Source organism: Callorhinchus milii, unplaced genomic scaffold, assembly GCF_018977255.1.
Source record: "Callorhinchus milii isolate IMCB2004 unplaced genomic scaffold, IMCB_Cmil_1.0 Scaffold4, whole genome shotgun sequence".
In the NCBI taxonomy this organism is placed as follows: domain Eukaryota; kingdom Metazoa; phylum Chordata; class Chondrichthyes; order Chimaeriformes; family Callorhinchidae; genus Callorhinchus; species Callorhinchus milii.
Window position 1 is genome coordinate 5,415,402 of NW_024704745.1, and position 20,148 is coordinate 5,435,549.

The window sequence follows — 20,148 nt, forward strand, 5'->3', positions numbered from 1 at the left end:
ATTTTTATCTGGGGGGATTGTTGGCCAGGAAACTGGGAGAGAGAAACTCCCTTCTCCCTTCTGTGGAAAGGGAAAAGATGACCAGATGTGTCAGCGTTTCGGAGAATGGGGTCAGATTGGCTCAACTAAGCCGAAAGCCTAACTGACAATGGTGGGTAGGGCGAGGGACATGAAGCAGGCCAGTGGTCATTAAGAAAAGCGAGGAACCAAGTTGCTAGTGCTTGAGCAGGTCTCAGAGATTGCGTGAGGCCAGACTGGAGGGATTTAAAGCTAAATAAAATTGTTCCTTCACTTCATCGCTGTTTTTTCGGACACTGCTGCGCACAAGTTGCCTATAAATATTTGCCTATAATATAAAGTCACTCCACTTTACAGTCAAGTGCTTCGAGATGTCTTCCGGACAAGAAAGGCTCTATATCAAATGCAAGGATCATGGGACCTTTATATAACCATTTCATCTGTATGAAAAAACCTCCATTAATGTATTGGAGTGTCAGCATAGACGATGAGTTCAAAGTCCCAACGTGGGGCTTGAACACACAACCTTCTGATTCAGAGGTGAAAATATTCTGCTGGGAATTTTACCACTGATCACATTCCCAACTCTGTCCCACTGGATAGTAATTTAAAGTCGGCCCCTCCCTAGCTCCGTGCACAGTGTATATCCGAGGAGGATTTTCTAAACTTGCCTGAGTCACGTTTCTTCCCATTGTCAGTTGTCAACGGTGGATTAGGATTGGGAGCTTCAGCCATGGTCGTTAAATGGTTTTCAAAAACTCTCGGGAGTCATGGAGTCACCTGTAAAATGATAAGGTAATAATAACGATTGTGTCAGAAAATACATTGTCACTGCACTTTATTGTATATCCTATGAACATGTTTGGGATGTCCTCCCAACGTGAATGGCACTATACCAAGTATAAGGATTATTACTATAAACCTGTGCTTGTCAGATATCAAATGACTAACTTGCAACTATCGTCCTTGGGGAGAAGATAGACGGGCCGTCCTTGGAGCTGAACTGGCTCCAAGGTGACATCTGGAATGTCAGAATGTAGTCCACTCTCTGTGTTTGTTTGCTGAGCCAGGCGGGTCCACAGTACTCCAGACGACAACCCAGTCAGTCAGCAGGACTTGGAGGAGCAGAACAGTCACCGGGGCATGTGTTCGTCGTTAGCACTGCAAACCAAAGCCCTAAAGGATGAGCTGGTCCGAGCTGGACATGCAGGACGGAGCTTTCAAAGGCAAGCTATGCGGTTTTAGCTGGTTATACTCCAGCAATTACCCCAGCACAGACTCTGTGCTCCCCAAGCCTTGGCTCTTGCCAACCTGCGTCTATTACTCTCCAGAATCAGGTAAGCAGGATGCATCCCTCAAGGGAGAGAGTGTGCATTCCATCACAAATCATATTAATTTCCATGTGTCGTGGGATACATGGAATTCTCAGTTTTATTGGGATATTCTTAAACCTGGTGATGGGTTTCAGTATGTGCCTACAAAAATAGTCACTGCACTTTACAGTATATTCTGTGAAGCGCTTTAGGATATGCTCCTGCTGTGAAAGGTATGACAACCAAATATAAGGTTTATTATTATTGTATGTGTCAGACACCGGGCTGGCCAAAAGAAAATTCACGGGTCATTAGATGGATTCTTGAAAAGGTGGAATATTAAGCGCTGGGTGGAGGGATCAGGAGAGTGGGGGTTAGAGTAGGAGACTCAGGTGGGAGAAAAGGACATTGATGGGGAAGAAACGCCAGTTGGTGTGTGGAACGTTTTGCGATTTAATCACCAAGAGATGAAGTCAGTTTCCAAAGTCAAGTCAATTTTAGGAAATGTAAGTGACAGCAGAGGGTTGAGGAGCTGGTGTTCCTCAGCCCAACACAGTAGCAGCAAGTAGATGGTGATCTGCAGGTGTGATGTCCTGAACGAGTTAAAGAACTGACCTGATGAACATTCCCCAACAAGTCACCCACACAGCAGTGCTGTGAGCACGACTCCCCCCACCACATACATATAACACAACCTTCCCAACCATCGCTTCTCATTTCCTGACTAGATTAACGCAGGCTCTATTTCCTTGCACGACCTTGAAAGCCCAAAGCACAGCAGAGAAGAGCCCGCAGTCGGGGTGGAAGACCAGCAGCAGCAACTGAGCCAAGAAGCCCCCCCAAAGCCTCTCCTCCTGAGGAGCATCACCATTTCCTCTGGCTTAGCAGCTAGAAGCGCGGCCATTTCAGTCTCTCAGCGAGACTCCACTTCCTGTCTGTGATCTCAAGCTGCCTGGGGGGGGGGGGTCTCTGAGCAGCTCCCACCGACACCCATCCAAACCAACCACACAAATGGGGTGGGGGGGAGGTCAGTGGCAGCCACCAGCAGTGCCCACTAACACCAATTCCACCACCCAGTCCTGCACTGAGAGCCTGAGCATTGACTGCAAAGCTCAAGTGAAACTGAAAGGAGAGGGAGGGAAGGAGGGAGGGGGGAGAGGAAGTTCAGAGAGAAAATAAAGTTTTACAGCCTAAATGTAATGATCAACAACCTCGCGGACGAATCGAACTGAGGTGTAGGTTTAGGGACGAGTTGTTGCCTGAGACAAGACAAGCCAAGCTGGTCAATGGGCATCAGTCAAAGACACCACATGTTTTTGCCTCTTATCTCCTCTGCTGTTTGTTAGTTATTGGTCCAAATCCTCTTTGTGGGGAAAATAACTTTTAAACACCGTGTTAACAGGAGGGAGAGGGACGGTCTCGGGGTGGGAGGGTGTTGGACCAAAGTCAGACCTAATGGGGAGGGGGACTTACCGTCTTCTCTTGTCTCCTGACTGAGTGACCTGGTCCGTGTCTCTGCTTCTGAAGCTCCTCCGAGTGCCCTGAGCTGTGCAGGGCGTTGTCTCAGCGCAGGCCGACCACAGCTCAGGAAATAGCGCTCTTGATCACATCCTCTGCAGCTCTCAATCATACACGGAGTCAACAAGTAGATGCTGATCTTCTGGTGTGTTGTCCTCAAGGCTAGATTAAGCATGATGGGGGCCCATAGCTATTATAGTTTGGGGGGCCCCTCTAAGGAAAGATAAGGGAGCAAATAGTAATGTATTTTTTAAAAATATTCATATCTTTAGCTTACATTTAGTCATAAAGCTACCATAACATCCGAATCATTTTCTTACTGTATGAATGCTTCAGCATCACAATGCGGGAACAGCACAAGAGACACTATGGCTTGCCCTTCAAGGATTAAATGTCATAGATGGAACTGAACGTCTCAGTCAGTATCACGGGCAAATAATGACACACATTGATTTTATCAGTTTGATGTCAATCAGGAACTACATAACACTTTAGTATGATCCACTTGAACCCTGATTCAGTGACTTCTCCTCGTCCGCTACCTCTTCTCTCCGTCTCACACTCTTTTCACACATGCCCGAGAAGCCCTAATAATATTATAAACATAATAAGCCGAAATCCCGACCTCTCTGGAGGTCAGCACGTTACACAACCTGTGCAGGACTCCTGCTGCTTCCTTGGTGTCGCAACTCGCTCTTTTTGGGGGGGCCCTTCAAAATCCAGGTCCTGGGTTGCAGCCCCTAGAACCTCTGGATAAATCCACCCCTGGTTATCCTGGACATGTGGAAGAACTGATCCGTCTCATGATGACCATTCTAAAACAGTTACCCGCACTGCAGTGCGATGAGCGCGATCCTCCAATCTGGAGTCCCCCTCGCCTCACCTGGATTCAATTCGAGGCAGGGCAAAACGTTGGGCAAGTTCCCTCACTCCACACTAGAAGACATGATAAGACGCTATATCACATGCAGAGATTATTATTAACACTCCCAGCCAACACCTCTTATTTCTTGACTAGATTAACGTGGGCAACAGCATGGCACAGAAACCAAACGCCTTCATTTGTGGGTCTCCCTTTTTCAATCATTGCTCTTTAATATTTGCGAAAAATCACAGCCATTTCATTCCCTCAGCAAGATTCCACCTCCATGTTTCTGATCTTAACTTGCCTGAGTGCCTCTGTTCAGCTCCCCCAGACCGGAGATGGAATGGGGACAGTGAAGTCCCAGTTACACCCATAAGCAGCGCCCACTGACACCAATTCCACCCAGTCTTCCTGCACTTAAGCGAGCCTGAGCATCGAAAGCTGTGTGGTGGGAGGGTTAGAGAAAAAAAAGCTCTTTGTTGGGGAAAATAGCTCTAAACATCCTGTTAACGTGACGGAGAAGGTCTCGGTATGGTTGAACTACAGTCAGACCTAATGAGCGGACTCACTATCTTCTCTGCCTCCTGACTGAGCAACCTGATCCGTGTCTGTGCTTCTGAAGCCCCCGAGTGCCCCGGGTTGTACAGGGCGTTGTCCACAGCACATCCTGGTCAAATTGCAGAAGCCGATCTTGGCAATAACAGTCACTCCCACATCCTCAATCCTTTCCTGCATCTGTTACTCCTGAATCAAAAAAGCTCAAGTCGCTGGGATCAGGGATTCTTCCCTTTTGGCTCCTGTTCACCACCCTGGAAGCCAAAGCCCGACAGAGTAGGGTGGTCCTCGGGGGAACGAGCAGAGTGAAACTCACCAGAAAGTGCTCTCAATGCATTTTTTTTGTTAGCTGGGTGTCTGACACACACTCATTCTCAGCTCAGTTCCAATGAGCATTTTACTTAAGGCATCACCTCTTCAAAGCAACCCTGCCTGCCTTTCAGTATGCTTTTTTTAAAAAAAACTTGCTTCCTTTCTCAAAGACCACCTTTTATTTGCTCGTTTTACACGTTGCCACCCGGAACCTTTCAGCACTCGTTCACTGCAACCAGTAGCACTGTCCCCCAAATCAAGTGCACAGTAGAAATGCAGCCTGCAGTCATCACTCATAAAATACACAGTCAATCCACTTTACGGAATATCCTGTGAAGCGCTTTGAGACGTCTCAACAACATGAAAAGGCACCATATCAAATGCAAGAATTATTATTATTATTTCCCAAGGGAAACAAATGTGATGAAATGTACAGACCAGTAGAATAGCTTAAAGACAGTCAGACCTAATGAACAGACTCACCGTCTTCTTTGCCTCCTGACTGAGCAGCGTCTCTGCTTCTGAAGCCCCCACAGAGTGCACAGGGCTGTAGAGGGTGTTATCCTAAGCACAGCCCGACCAAAGTCCAGGAAACAATCTTAGCAGGAAGTTGCAGTCACCGCCCACACCCTCAGCAGTTATCAATCATTTACTGCACCTGGTACTCCCCTTTTTTGGAGAGATTATTTCCCCTGAGAAGCGATCCACCAATCGAATAACAACCAGGTTCTTACTCACTGCAAGGTAAACAGAGGTGTGTGGAGTAAGGAAACTTGCTAAAGGTTTTGCCTCTCTCTTGTGAGATGAATTTGCTAACCATTCTGCTAAGGAACTCTGCAATGTACATTGCTTTCAAGGAATCCCCTCATCTTTTATATTTCCAGTGAATTATTAGGATTAATTGTAATATTAATAATCCTTGCAGTTGAGACAATTTTTACAGCTGAGGGAACATCTCAAATCACTAATAATAATAATCCTTGCATTTGACATAGTGCTTTTCACATCTTCTAGATGTCTCAAAGCGCTTCACAGAATAAACTGTAAAGTGAATTGACTGTATATTTTGTGGGCAAAAGGCAGCAAATGGCATTGATAATAATAATCAGCTTATTCATACTCATTTAATCAAACTGTACAGATATATTTAATCCATAAAGATCTAAAATTTGTTTAAATTGTAGATTTTACATTGAAATAGCAGGGTGTGGCACAGTGTACATTGAATAATTAGAAAACACAACAGAAATGTCATTTCACAAATTAGACTGGGATCATTATACAGAATAATATTAACACATCAAGTTTCTTTGAAAATATACATTTAAGGCAATAAAAGATGTTCATTAAGAACATTGGCGACAATTTCAAAATTGTCTAAATTGCTGCATTCTTATAAACAAGAAATGTGGAAGAATACAGGTCATCAGACATGGTCACTCTCAGAATTTCTGTTCACAAGTCAGTGGGAACGAGACGTCAGCGTCAAGTGACAAATGTCAAGTGACAAATGCTGAGCTTCCCTCCCTTCACAAAGTGAAGAAGGTTTGATGTTCAGAGGGTGATTGTCTCCCCATGTAAATGGTGCACCACATGAATTGTTTAATATTTACAGAACAAAAGGGGGCTTTTCGTTTGAGATCTGTCTCGTCGTGAAATCATACAGCACCAAAGGCAGACATTCGGCCCATTGTGTGTGTGATGCACATTTTTAGGCCCATTTACTTGCCGTGTCCCCACATCAGTGGTTGGAACACTTGCGTTCCAAGCGAGACACCTGGGTTCAATTCCAGGCAGGTCAGGGCGAAACCTTGGGCAAGTTTCCTTACTCCACACAGAGCCTAATAATAATCCCTCCAAAACAAAACAATAATAAATTGGTCATTTTCAATCCACGACTGTTTGTGGGACGCTGGTGAGCGCAATTGGCTGCCGCGTTTCGCCCACAAATATACGGTCAATTCACTTTACAGTCTATTCTGTGAAGCGCTTTGAGATGTCGAGAAGGCGTGAAAAGCGCTATATCAAATTCAAAGATTATTATTATTATGTATTATCACCACCCAATCTCAGAAAATAACTCAGTTTTAGATAACTATCTGCAACTGCTTAGATTGGTGAGGGAGAAAAACTGCGAGAGTCCAGCAAGTCTGTGCAGACAGACCGACCAGACCAACATAGCAACCTGACTTTACTTGATATAATTTATCAAACGTATCACTTTTCACATTCCTAAGGACACGATTGAGAAACAAAATCCTGGTTTGTGACTTGTCTGCTCCGAGGCTGTCCTGAGTGTTGATTGAAAGTGACTGTTTCTCATCTACATTTAGAAGAAAATGAACAGACTGTTTATAATGTGAATTTCATGGTGACTGTGTGTAGAACTGCAATCTCAGTCTTCGATCACAAACACTTTCAGTCCATGTCTGTGTCTCCGCACCAACTCCAGCCTTTTCTCTCCATCTGAACTAAACTGATTCCCCCTCAGGCTGAAACACATTAAACAGAGATAAACATCAGAGTGCAGTATGGACAGAGGATGTCACAGGAGAAGCAGTCACTGGCAGCCAAATAACTGGTAAACAAACAATGTTATTAAACTAAATGCCAACGGTCTAAATGCCAGTAAAACAGGTGTAGAGACTCCTAAGTAAGGGAGATCATCTCCCTGCCCTGCTCCTCACCAGACTCAGTGATTCCACGAATAACAATGTCTTGGCTCTTCTCTAAGACATTCCACAGGCTTCTCTTTCACGTGGAGGCTGAATTATCCCACTGTTGGACAGCACTGCTCTAGGCTGCTGTTCCTGAAGGCCTCCTCTTCTCCTCCCGGGTCCACCCGCCCCAACCAATGCACAATACCTGTAGACTCCGAGATGAGTGGCCTGAACCCAACTCTTCAGACCCAGTAAAGCTCCACTCACTCTCTCCGCTGGTTGCCTGTGTCCCTGGGTACGCCTATGCCCCAAATCCACTCGCACTTTGTTCTCCCTACAATCAGACAGTGCGTGGAGCTCACTATCGTGGGCATAACAATAAAGTAAAGGCAACAGACTTTTCCAGAATAAATTAATTTGATAATCCTTGCATTTGGTAAAGCTCCCTTCATGTTGGGAGTATATAATAAATTGAATGAAGAATCCCCCAAGTAAACTTGGGTCACTCACTCCATGGCTGTTTGTGGGACTTTGCTGTGGCAAATTGGCTGCCAGATTTACTCACAAAATATACACAGTCATGACACTTTACAGTTTATTCTGTGAAGCAATTTCAGACATCTCGTTGGTGTGATAACGTCCTTTATCAAACTCAAGTATTATTAATGATTAATAAACTGACAAATACTCACAGAATCTCTTTCAGATTGGTGCGATTGGTCTCTATGACTTCACAGAGAGCTTGGACAGACTGGTCGGTGAAGAAATTTGACTCAAGGGACAGGATCTTCAGTGAGGAGTTTGCTCTGAGAAAGGAGATGAGATCATTGGTGCAATCATCTGACAGACTGTTGCTCTGCAGCCTGGAGATCGGAGAATAACAGAGATCAGAGTAAATGAACAGAATTTATAACTAGGTTACACCGATAGCTTGTGTTGTACAACACTCTTTTTGTAGAGTAACATCTCAGACAGCTTTACAGAGACGATGGCAGACACCAAACTGGGGAGGGTGGAGGGCAGTGACCAAACATGTTGTCAAAGAGGTAGGTTTTCAGGTAACTAGTGAAGATTGATAGAGATAGAGCAAGATGGAGGGGTTGAGGGAAGGAGCAGAAAAGCAATCTTGGTCAGAGTGTGAGGAAGGATAGAGAGCTGAGGATTCAACCAAACGTCAAGGGGTGGCTGAGTCCGTTGGGTTACAAAGGGTGGACGGGACAATAATAATAATCCTTGCATTTGATATAGCGCTCTTCACGTCGGGAGGACGTCCCAAAGCGCTTCACAGAACACACTGTAAAGTGAATTGACTGTATATTTGTGGACGAACGCGGCAGCTAATTGCGCACAGCAATGTCCCACAAACAGCCGAAAATTGAAAATGACCAATTTTATTATTGTTTTTTGGTTTTGGAGGGATTATTATTAGGCTCTGTGTGGAGGAAGGAAACTTGCCCAAGGTTTCGCCCTCTGCCTGGAATTGAACTCAGGTCTCTCGCTTGCAAAGCGAGTGCTCTAACCACTGAGCTACAGGACTCCATAAAGGCCATGGAGGGATTTGTAAGCGAGGATGAGGAACTTGAATTTGATCCACTGGGGCTTGGGGAGTAAGTGGAGCTGAGCGAGGATGGGGTTAATAGGCTCACAGTGGCTGGTGCAGGAGGGGACGCGGTTGAGGAAATCGAAGCTGAGGATTGCTTTGTCTTGTTTAGCTGAAGAAAGTTGAGGTTCACCCAGGACTTGATGTCTGACAAGCAGGTGATCAGAATATCATGGGAAAGGACCAAGGTAGAACTGGGTGTCAAGTGAAAACTATTCCATGTTTGCAGATGTCATTACCAAGGGGAAGCTTGTGGGTCAGGAAGATGAGAGAACCAAGGTCAGGATCCTGAGGTACTCCACAAGGTACTCCGATTGTGTGAGTGAGAAGAGAAGTCATTGCAGGAAGCAAAGTGGAGAGGATAAGTCAAGTGGGATTGGAACCATGGAAACCGTTACTGAGATAATATCACACCGTGTGTTACTCACCAGAGCTGCTGTATTTTGCCCGAGTCCCTCAGAGCCACAAACAGTCGCTTCACTCCTGAATCTGCCAGTTTATTGTTGTGCAGATGCAGCTCTGTCAGTGAACAGTTTTTACTGAGAGCGGAGGCGAGATCCTCGGTACACTTCGCTGTCAAATTGTTGTGACCCAGCCTGGAGATCAGAGATGGAGAAATGACAGTGATCAGGAGAAAAACACAGGCACTGCTTCTCGTCAAGTTACAGACCATGGCAATGTCAGTGTGTGAGGGGCTTTCTCTGAGTAAACTCACACCAACAACTGAATACATTTACAGAGGAACATAAAATAACTCACATTATTTATACACAATCATGATATACAACAGGAATAATGTAAACAGTGCGTTGTGATATAATAGCCAGTGTTTATAAATATTAATAACAGTAATCAGTGTAGAGTGTCCATAGACTAATACCCAGCATTTATACCCAGTGTCTGACACAATATCAGTCAGTGTGTTACTTACTCCAGCTTCTGTAATTTGCACTCCTGTTTCCTCAGAGCCCCAGACAGTCGCTTCATTCCTGAATCTCCCAGATTATTATTATCCAGATACAGTTCCGTCAGTGAGTGATTTGTGCTGAGAGCAGAGACGAGATCCTCAGTACAATCATCTGTCAGTCTATTATCCCGCAGCCTGGAGATCAGAGACAGATAAACGACACTACTGTATCAGTATAAATACAGGCACTGACTTTCTGGTAAAGTTACACAGGTTGGTGATGTGAGTGTGTGAGGCTATTTCTGTAAATTCTGTAAGTGTAAATTCACATTAAACTATACAAATTTACTGAGGAGCAAAGAATAACCCAAACATTTACACACAATATAAATTACTGTACACAGCAAACTGTGATATAACCAGAATTTTTAAATAGTAATAAGAATAATCACTGAAGAGTATACTTGGGATGTAACAAGTAGTTACTGACACAATCTCATAGCGAGTTACGTACCACAGTCTCTCCAGTTTACACTCCGGCTTCCTCAGAGCGTCAGAGAGTTGTTTCATTCCTGAATCTTTCAGTTTATTACAATCCAGGTGCAGTTCAGTCAGTGAGCGGTTTGTACTGAGAGCAGAGGCCAGACTCTTGATACCGTTACCTGTCAGGCCGTTACTCTCCAGCCTGGAGATCAGAGATGGAGAAATGACATGATGGGTATGAACACACAGGAACTGTCTCTGGTAATGTTTCAGACTTTGGGTTGAGGAAACACGATTGAAAGCAATCAAAGAGATTGGGCTTGAAATGGACCTTAAAATGTAGATCTTTCCCAGTGTATAAATAATAAAATACAACATTTATATAATATCTTTCACATCTGGAACACATCCCAAAGCGCTTGACACAATCTCCCGCAGCGTATTACTTACCACAGTTTCTCTATTTTACACGCTCGGTTCCTCAGAGCCTCAGACAGTTGCTCCACTCCTGAATCTCCCAAGTTATTACAATTCAAGTACAGCTCTGTCAGAGAGCTGCTTTTACTCAGAGCGGAGGCAAGATCCTGGGTGCACTTAGCTGTCAAACTGTTGTTACTCAGCCTGGAGATCAGAGATGGAGAAATGACAGGGGTCAGTATAAACACACAGGAGCGGACTCTGGGAGTTACACCTTGCTGATGTGAGGGTGTGAGGAGATTTCTCAGTGTAAACAAACCAACAACTGTATAAATTTATTGAGGAATATTGAACACCTCATTTAAACACAATAATGTAAATTACTGTATACGGCAGGTTGTGTTACATTAATCAGAGTTTATAAATAGTAATAATTCGAGTAGAGTACTAAGGCAGTGTCTGACACAATCTCTCACAGTGAGTTACATACCACAGTCTCTCTATTTTACACTTTGAGTTACTCAGTGCCGTAGACAGTAACTTCACTCCTGAATCTCCCAGTTTATTATAATCCAGGTTCAGACCCTTCAGTGAGCTGTTTGTACGGAGAACAGAGGCAAGTTCCTCGATAGAATCATTTGTGAGGCTGTTATCCCCCAGACTGGAGATCAGAGACAAAAGAGAAATGACAGGGATCAGTTTAAACACACACTGACTGACTCTGGGAGTGTTAGTATGTGAGATGATTTCTCAGTGTAAACTCGTATCAAAAACTGAATACATTTACTGATGAACAGAGAAGAACTCACATTATTTATGTAAAATAATACAAATTACCGCATACAGCAGGTGTGATATAATAACCAGGGTTTATAGATATGAATAATAATCAGCGTAGAGTGTACACATAATATAACATCCAATGTTTATAGCCAGTGTCTGACACAATCTCACTCAGTGTGTTACTTACTCCAGCTTCTGTATTTTACACTCCGGTTTCCTCAGAGCCCCAGACAGTCGCTTCACTCCCAAATCTCCCAGTTTATTATTGTCCAGATATAGTTCCGTCAGTGAGTGATTTGTACTGAGAGCAGAGACGAGATCCTTGGTACAATCATCTGTCAGTCCGTTATCCTGCAACCTGGAGATCAGAGACACAGATCAGAGTTGAAGCATGTGGATCGTGGAGCCAGGGAGAGTAGCGAGGAGTGATTGGAGAAGTCTAAGAAAGATATGAGAAAGGCGTGAATGAAAGTCTCAGTGGCAATGGGTGTTAGATAGGAGCTGAGATGGGTGACATGGAAAAAACTGGGTATTGAACTGCAACCGAAATGGTGCAACAGTTAGGAGAGTTTGAGAGAGGCCGGGAAAGTTGGGGAGGTTAGAGCCAGAAGAGAGGAGATGTTGGTGGGAACTGAGGAGGATGCTGAGTTCCAGTAAACGTTGGATCATCGAGGTCTTGATGTCTGGCAAGTGGACAGAACATCAGTAGATCTGCAATCAAGAGTCGAAAAGGAAAATTTGGGTGTTGTGCATAACCTACGTATAAAAATAATAATAATCCTTGCATTCGATATAGTGCTTTTCACGTCGGGAGAATGTCCCAAAGCGCTTCACAGATCACACTGTAAAGTGAATTGACTGTATATTTGTGGGCGAACGCGGCAGCCAATTGCGCACAGCAATGTCCCACAAACAGTCATATAGATTGAAAATCACCAATTTATTATTGTTTTTGGTTTTTGGGAGGGATTATTATTAGGCTCTGTGTGGAGTAAGGAAACTTGCCCAAGGTTTCGCCCTCTGCCTGGAATTGAACTCAGGTCTCTCACTTGCAAAGCGAGTGCTCTAACCACTGAGCTGCAGGACTCCAATGGAGGAGTTAATGGAGATGAAGGGGGAGGGCAGGGATGGGGGTGGGGGGTTGGGGAGATGGTGATCAGGTGAGGGGTTTATTCAGATGGTGTGGGGAGGACGAGCCCTGTGATGGGGGGTGGGTGCTTTGGGAGAGCCTGTGACATATGCCAAGGTGTGCCTGGCAAAGCCTGGAACTTGGGGCTGTTGAGGAGGAATAGAAAGTGGAAGGGGTGAGGAGTGGAGGGAATAGGGTGTGTGGCGTGCGGAGTAGGGTTGGGGAAGATGTAAAACAGATGATTGATGTCAGAGGTAAAACGTGATCCAGAAGATTCAAAGGGAAACCACCTGAAGGTTAAAAGCCCAGAGATTATTGATGACCGGGGACAGGGAGAAAAGACAGTGGCTCACATAGATATCTGACACATATGGAATGCCATCACCGTGCTCAAGAGTATCCAAAGTAAACTGAGAATTCCATGCATCCCGACTACACATGGGAATTCCAGAGATACATTGTTGGAATAAAATGTGCACTCTCTCCCTGGAGGGATGCATCCACTTACCTAATTCTGGAAGGTTTTAGGCTCAGGTTGGCAAGAGCCAAGGCGTGGGGACCCCAGAGTGTGCGATGGGATAACTGTTGGGAGTCTAACCAGCTAAAACCGCATAGCTTGCCATTGATAACACTGTCTGGCCAGCTTTCCGGCTACTTGATCAGCTCAGACCACCCTACCTGTCAGGGCTTTGGCTTGCAGGGTTAACAGAGCTGAGTGGTCTGCCAGTGACTGGTGTGAGGGCTGGGAATCCATTTATAATAATAACAACAATAACTTGTATTACACAGTGATCTTCACGCGGGTAGTATCTTGGAATGTTTAATGTTATAACATGATTGATAAATAGTAATAATAATCAGTGTAGAGTGTAATTGGGATACAACGCCCAGAGTTAAAACCAGTGAGACAATCTCACATTATACTTACCGCAGCTTCTCTATTTTACACTCCCTGTTCCTAAGAGCCTCAGATAGGGCCTTCATTCCTGAATCTCCCAGATTATTGCCCAAAAGCCTGGACACAGAGACAGTGATCAGAACCACAGTGAATAACATACAGTGAGTTATATTAATGTATTAAGCACAGAAGCAACTGTGGTCAATTAAAGAACATGAGTTCCCATCATTTAAAATGTTCCTGTGGGACAGTGTTGGTGATTGAACAGTTGGCCAGGCTCATCCTGCTATTGATGCCGAACACTGTAACAGGGAGGGTTATCCTAGATAGATAAGTGGGAAGCTCCCAGTACCTGGTGCTGCCAGCTGCACTGTAAGCAGAGTTACACAGTACAGAAACAGGCCATTCAAGCAAACTAGTGTGGGCTGTGTTTATCCTCCAAGTCTACTGCTCTCTCTCATGTATGCACCGAGTTTCCTCTTAAATATGTTCATTTCTGCTTCAACCACAGCTTCCAGCAGTGAGTTCCACATTCATACTACCTTCTGCTTCAAGAGGTTCCTCCGAAACTCCGTTAGATTGAATAGTAATCATAAAACTCACATTTGATATAGTACCATATTACAAGTGTTCAAACACTTCACAGGATACAATGTAAAGGTGTATGCAAATTATGCACAGCAATGTCCCACATACAGTCCTACGGGTTAATGTCTCATTAGAACAACGGCATCTCCACTACTGGCCAGACCATTCCATCCACTGAAATACTATTATTCCTATGTGACAATTATGTGAGACTCGGTGCTCTTCTTTAGACAATTATGTGCCTGTTGGTTATTAAAATAAAAGAGACAGAAAGCTGAAGTTACCACAACTCCTGACACTTGTGAAGTTCAGGAACCAAACGCCGGAGCCCTTCATCCTGAATGTAGCAGTTCCGCAGATCCAGTTTTTTGATGGTGTCACACAACCCAATGGTGTGAGACAGTACAACACAGTCTATTGGAGTCAGTCGCAATGCTTTCCGTGCAGAGGAGGCACCAAATGTGAGTGATTTCATGGAGCCCAGTGTTTGACGTGCCAGACCATGATTCTGAGACTCAAACAGGTAATGGAAAGTGTTCAGCAGCTTCCTTTTCCCAGCAACAGTGTCTGTGTCTCTGATCTTAGCTTCAACCTTCACCTTCACCCAATCAATCACTGAACAGGTTGTCTGATGGTTTAATTTTTGCACAAACTCTTCCAGTGGGTGAGCTGCCTGTGGGGAGGAGAGACCCGCAAGAAAGCGGTGAAATATCTCAAACCTGCCATCCTCTATTTCATCAACATTCAAGTATCTGTTGAGATTGGGGTTGTGAGACAGGAATTGAGCGAGTGCAGCTAGAAACTCCTGGATGGTGAGGTGCAGGAATGTGTACACCACGCTGTGCTCTGAAGACTCTTTCTCCACAAGTTCCATGAGAAACCCAGAGAGGAACTGTGAAGGTTTCAGGCCATATTTGATTAAGTCTTCATTATTGAAGACAATCTTTTTGTGGCAGATGCCATTGAAGGCCATCTCACCAAGCTTCAGCATCACATTGTGGGTGTTTTCAACATCTATACAGTGATGCTTTAGAATGTTATAGATAAAGTAGGAGAATAGCTGTGTGACTGTCTTGGGAATTGGCTTCCGTTTCATTTTTTTCTGTGTAAAGAAAGGTCCCAGAGACAGACCGAGGATCCAGCAGTAGGACGGGTTGTAGCACAAGGTGAACAGGAGCTTGTTCTCCTCCACGTATTTGTAGACAGCTGCCCCCACATTTTTACTTTCAAAGCAGTTCTGAAAATATTCCTTTTTCTCTTCACCCACAAATCCCAGTAATTCAGCCCAGACACTGACCTGAGCCTTTTCCAGTAGGTGTAATGCCGTGGGACGGCTGGTCACCAGCACTGAGCAGCCTTTGAGCAGCTTCTTCTGTATTAAGCCGTGCAGAATGTCAGACACTTCACACCAGAATTCAGGATTAGTGCACATGTGCCGAGGTTCTGTGAATCTCTGATTGTCAGCGAAGTCGATCCTGCCACTGAATTCATCCAAACCATCAAATATAAACAGCAACCTGTCTGGGTGTTTCCACAGCTCTCCCACAACATTCCTGAGGTGAGGATACTCATCCAGGATCAGATGTTTCAGATTTATTTCACATTTCAGACTGTTCAAGTCTCGACATTTAAAAATGAAGACAAAATGAAAGTCAGGATAGATTTCTCCTCTTGCCCACTCATAGACAATCTTCTGCACCATGGTTGTTTTTCCAATTCCTGCCACTCCACTCACTACCGCTGACGTCCCTGCCTCACTGGTCCAGATGAAACTTTTAATCCAGGACCAAAGGGTTCCTGTAGAGAAGCTGCTGTGAAACAGTTGATCAATTCGGATTTTTTCCAGCTCTCCCTGGAGCAGCTTCTCTCTACACTTCTCATGGTCTCTACCTCTCGCCACCAGCTCATGTTCTACCAGTTTCAGGCCACGAAGATCAGAAATGATAGTCAGCTCTGTGTATCGATCAACCAGCTTAAACGTCTTCTCTTTCTCTTTAACCAGGATAGTGTTCACTTTCATTGTTTCACTTTGCTTCTGAAGTACCTCCTTGTGCTGTTTCTGAACATCTTTATTTAGAGCATTGATACAGGGGTTAGTAATGGTGGATACAGCTTGTAAAAACTTTTATATTACAATAAATTATATGATGGCTTGCTGGACACCATCGTTAGTGTATTCAAGGAACATTAAATGTTTATGAAAAAGAAAATAGTTACTGAAATAATGGAAGAGTCCAACCTCCTCTCCCCCTTTCCTCAACCATTGATTCCTCGCTGGACCAGCAGTGGAGGGAGTTTGCCACACATTGCTCTTATTGGCAATATTTCATAGAATCATAGAATTATACAGCACAGAAGGATGCTACTTGGCCCATCGTGCCATTGCCGGCTCTTTGAAAATGCTATCCAATTTAATCCCATTCCCCCGCTCTCTCAGCATAGCCTTGCAAATTTGTCCTCCCAACATATCTATCCGCTTCCCTCTCGAAAGGTGTTATTGAATCTGCTTCCATCATCCTTTCAGTTAATGCATTCGAAATTTGAACACTCGATGTATGAAAACATTTCTCCTCATCTCCCCTCTAGTTCTTTTGACAAATATCTTAAGTCTCTGTCCCCTACTTACCTACCCACCTGCCAGTGGAAACAGTTTCTCCCTGAACACTTTATCAAATCCCCTCATCGTTTTGAACACCTCCATTAAATCGCCCCTTAAGCTTCTCTTCTCTAAGGAGAACAATCCAAGCTTCTCTGGTCTCTCCATATAATTCAAGTCCCTCATTCCTGTTACCATCCTGGTAAATCTCCTTTGTACCCTCTCCAAGGTATTGACATCCTTCCTAAAGTGTGGTGCACAGAACTGAACACAGTACTCTAGCTGAGGCCTAACCAGTGTTTTATAAAGGTTCATCATAACCGCCTTACTTTTGTATTCTATGTCCCTATTTATAAAGCCAAGGATCCCGTATGCTTTTTTTTTTTAAAACAGCTTTATCTACCTGTCCTGTCACCTTCAAAGATTTGCTTATCTTTGCTTATGTGAACCTCTATGTGAGCATTTCATTGATTAAACTCCAGCTGTTTTCCACACACACATTCTGGGTTCCCCAAGCCTTGGCTCTTGCTAACCTGCGGCAGATTTAGGTAAAGGTGAAACTCTCCAGGGAGCAATGCATATTCCATTCCAGACAGGGAAATTTCTATGCTTAGGTTACAATACAATACAAAATTACATTTGTAAAGCGCCTTTCATGTCAGGTGACGTCCCAAGGTGCTGAACAGCCAGTGATTAGGGATATGGACATGAGCGGGGAATGCGTAATAGTGGGGTATTGGGATCAGGGAGGGTGGAGGGCAGAGAGTGTTGGGAGATGGTCAAAAGAGGAGGATCAGAAGAGGAGCGAGGTGAAGGGAATGTGGGATGGAGTTCCAGAGGGTGGGGGCAGAGAGGCTGAAGGACCAATTGCCGATGCAGCCTGCGAAGCAGAGGGAGCAGACGGGTTGATAAGGGACAGGTTGCAAGTTAGAGAGGTAGGAGGGGAGGGCCTTGAAGGTGAGGATGAGGATTTTGAACTCGATACCCTGAGGGATGGGGAGGTAGTGGAGCCAGGCGAGTGTGGGTGTGATGGGGTCACGGTGCCTGGTGCGAGAGAGGGCACAAACTGCAGTGTTCTGGATGATCTGCAGCTTGTGGAGGGAAGAGTTGTGAAAGCCAACAAGCAGGGAGTTGGCATAGTTAAGCCTAGATGTAATCAAGACGTGTATGAGGGTTTCAGAGACCTGAGGATTGAAGCAGTGGCGGAGTTGGGCAATGTTGCGGAGGTGGGGCAAGGCAGAGATGGTCATGGCATGGATGTGGGGAAGAAAGGACAGTTGAGGGTCAAACAAGACGCTGAGGTTCCTGATTGATTCGGTGAGGTGGAGTGTGCATCCGTGGATGCTGATGCTGCCAGTGCCCGAAGTGTGGAGGCATGACACAAGCCAATCAGGAGAGCCTTGTTCTTGCTGACGTTTAACTGTAAAAGTTGGCTCTCATCCAGAACAATGTCTCACAGGCAATCTGTCAGGACTTTAGTGACCCTGGGGTGGAGCGAGAGAGGCAGAGTTGGGTCCGCATAAATGTGGAAATTGATCCCATCTCTGCAGATGATGTCACCAAGCGAGAGCATGTGGAACACTCCATGAGATGGTGCGGGGGCTGGAGGAGAAGCCGTTTGTGAAGTCAAAGTGGGGCCGGTGTGAGAAATAGGATCCAAACTATTCAAGGACAGAACCTTGAAGGTTGAGGTGAGAGGATAGAGTGGTCCATAGTGTTGAAAGCAGCAGTGAGGTCGAGGAGCACCAGGAGACAGAGGGATTTGTCACCAATGGACAGAATGTCATTTGTCACCTTGATCAGGCCATTTGGAGGGATTTGCAAAAAGAGTGGCAGGAGAGGAAGCAGTGAACCTGCGAAGCAACAACTGTTTCACGGACCTGTTGGCAGAGGAATGTGTGAGATGGAGGAGGGGTGGGTGGGGGGCGCGGAGGATCGGCAGTGGGGGTTAAAATGTGGATGAGGGAGGAGAGGTTAGCCATTGTGGTGTGTCCTGTGGGGCTTTTGATGATAGCGGGGATGGGGCATCTTATCATCTCACTACAACGTCTCAAAGCAATTCATAGGATATACGGTAAAGTGGTTTTGACTGTGTTGTATGGGGGAAACGCTGAAGTCAGTTTACGCACAGCAAAGTCCCACATCAACAACAACTTGCATATAATGCGCCCTTTACATGGGGTAGTATCTCGGAGTGCTTAATGAGTAACCAATTTTACTTGGAGCATTTGTTGACGAGGACACTTGCAAAAACTCCCTTCTCTTTTCAGTTAGCGCCATGCGATCATTAAAGTCCACCTGAACAGGCAGATGGGACCTCAGTTTAACATCTCGTCAGAAGGACGGCACCACTGACAATGCAACACACCCCCAGCGCTGCATTGGAGTGTCATACGATGCCAAGTCCCAACGTGGGGCTTGAACCCATGACCTTCTGAATCAGAGGCGAGAGCACTACCACTGCTCCAGATTGATCCACTGGTACAAATGGTGAACATTCAGATTCCATTCCAAAAGTGAAACAACCCGTTTGTATCCTTGCCACGTTACATACCTTTTAGTTTACTGGGAACTTCCGATACACTGTGAGAAATGGTCACAATCTTTACAAGACTCGTACCTGTTTGAATAAAGTTCATTTCATTAGTTTGAATAAATAAAAGGTGTATATCACCAACAACAGTTTACATCTATCAGCAACTTTCATGTCTTGAGGATGATTCAGAGCGTTTCGCACAGTTGCCTGGGAGCCCGAACTGTGGGTGTGTTGGACACCAGCGAATAGAATCAGTGTAAATTCACACAGTACCTTGTTCCTGTATTTCAGTCAGTATTTTATGTAACTTGGGCAAAGTGTTCCTCATTTCCTCTAAGTATTCCCACATCACTCGCTGGGCCTTGGGGTCTTTTCCCATCACCAGGTTGAAAAGAAGTTCGGGGTTTTCTTTCATCTGCTCATTCTGTTGGAGCTCGGTGAGTGTCTGCAGAGAACAGTCATTCATTTACTGAAGGGCAGAGTGAAACGTGGGCACAGAGAGTGACCAGGACCTTACCAGCTCCATCCTACCTGGTAACTACAGACACAGTAGCCTGACCTCAATATGGGAGATATGCAGCAGCCCGCTGAACGGAGGCAGCGGGCAGGTTGCTAAGGAGTCAGCAGGTCAGAGAGACCATGGATGGCCTTGAAAGTGAGGACAAGGATCTTGAATTCGATCCTCTGAGGGATGGGGAGCCGTGAAGTCGGGCGAGGGTGGGAGTGATGGGGTTACGGAGCCTGGTGCGCGAGAGTACACGAGCTGCAGAGTTTTGGATGATCTGCTGCTTGTGAAGGGAAGAGTTGGGAAGGCCGATGAGGAGGGAGTTTCCATAATAGAGCCTTGATGTGACGAATCTGTGGGTGAGGGTTTCGGCAGCAGTGGTGGAGTCTGGCAATGTTGCGGAGGTGGTGGTAGGCAGTACCGCTCATTAACACAGAAAGTAACTGGGAATAAATGCGCAAGTAC

General features: G+C 45.2%; 1 protein-coding gene across 1 annotated transcript in view; it reads right to left on the reverse strand.

Annotated features, from left to right (window-relative positions):
• LOC103172953 overlaps positions 1 to 20,148 on the reverse strand; it is a 40,177-nt gene that overhangs the window by 14,222 nt on the left and 5,807 nt on the right. The window contains exons 5-18 of the mRNA XM_042334014.1: positions 19,452 to 19,623; positions 19,197 to 19,262; positions 14,331 to 16,113; positions 13,489 to 13,575; positions 11,619 to 11,789; positions 11,139 to 11,381; positions 10,682 to 10,852; positions 10,263 to 10,433; positions 9,773 to 9,943; positions 9,270 to 9,437; positions 7,934 to 8,104; positions 7,447 to 7,575; positions 6,996 to 7,073; positions 5,065 to 5,102 (exon numbers count right to left, since the gene is read on the reverse strand). Of these exons, the coding sequence (XP_042189948.1) occupies positions 5,065 to 5,102; positions 6,996 to 7,073; positions 7,447 to 7,575; positions 7,934 to 8,104; positions 9,270 to 9,437; positions 9,773 to 9,943; positions 10,263 to 10,433; positions 10,682 to 10,852; positions 11,139 to 11,381; positions 11,619 to 11,789; positions 13,489 to 13,575; positions 14,331 to 16,113; positions 19,197 to 19,262; positions 19,452 to 19,623 (3,619 nt within the window). The remainder of the gene's footprint in view (positions 1 to 5,064; positions 5,103 to 6,995; positions 7,074 to 7,446; positions 7,576 to 7,933; positions 8,105 to 9,269; positions 9,438 to 9,772; positions 9,944 to 10,262; positions 10,434 to 10,681; positions 10,853 to 11,138; positions 11,382 to 11,618; positions 11,790 to 13,488; positions 13,576 to 14,330; positions 16,114 to 19,196; positions 19,263 to 19,451; positions 19,624 to 20,148) is intronic.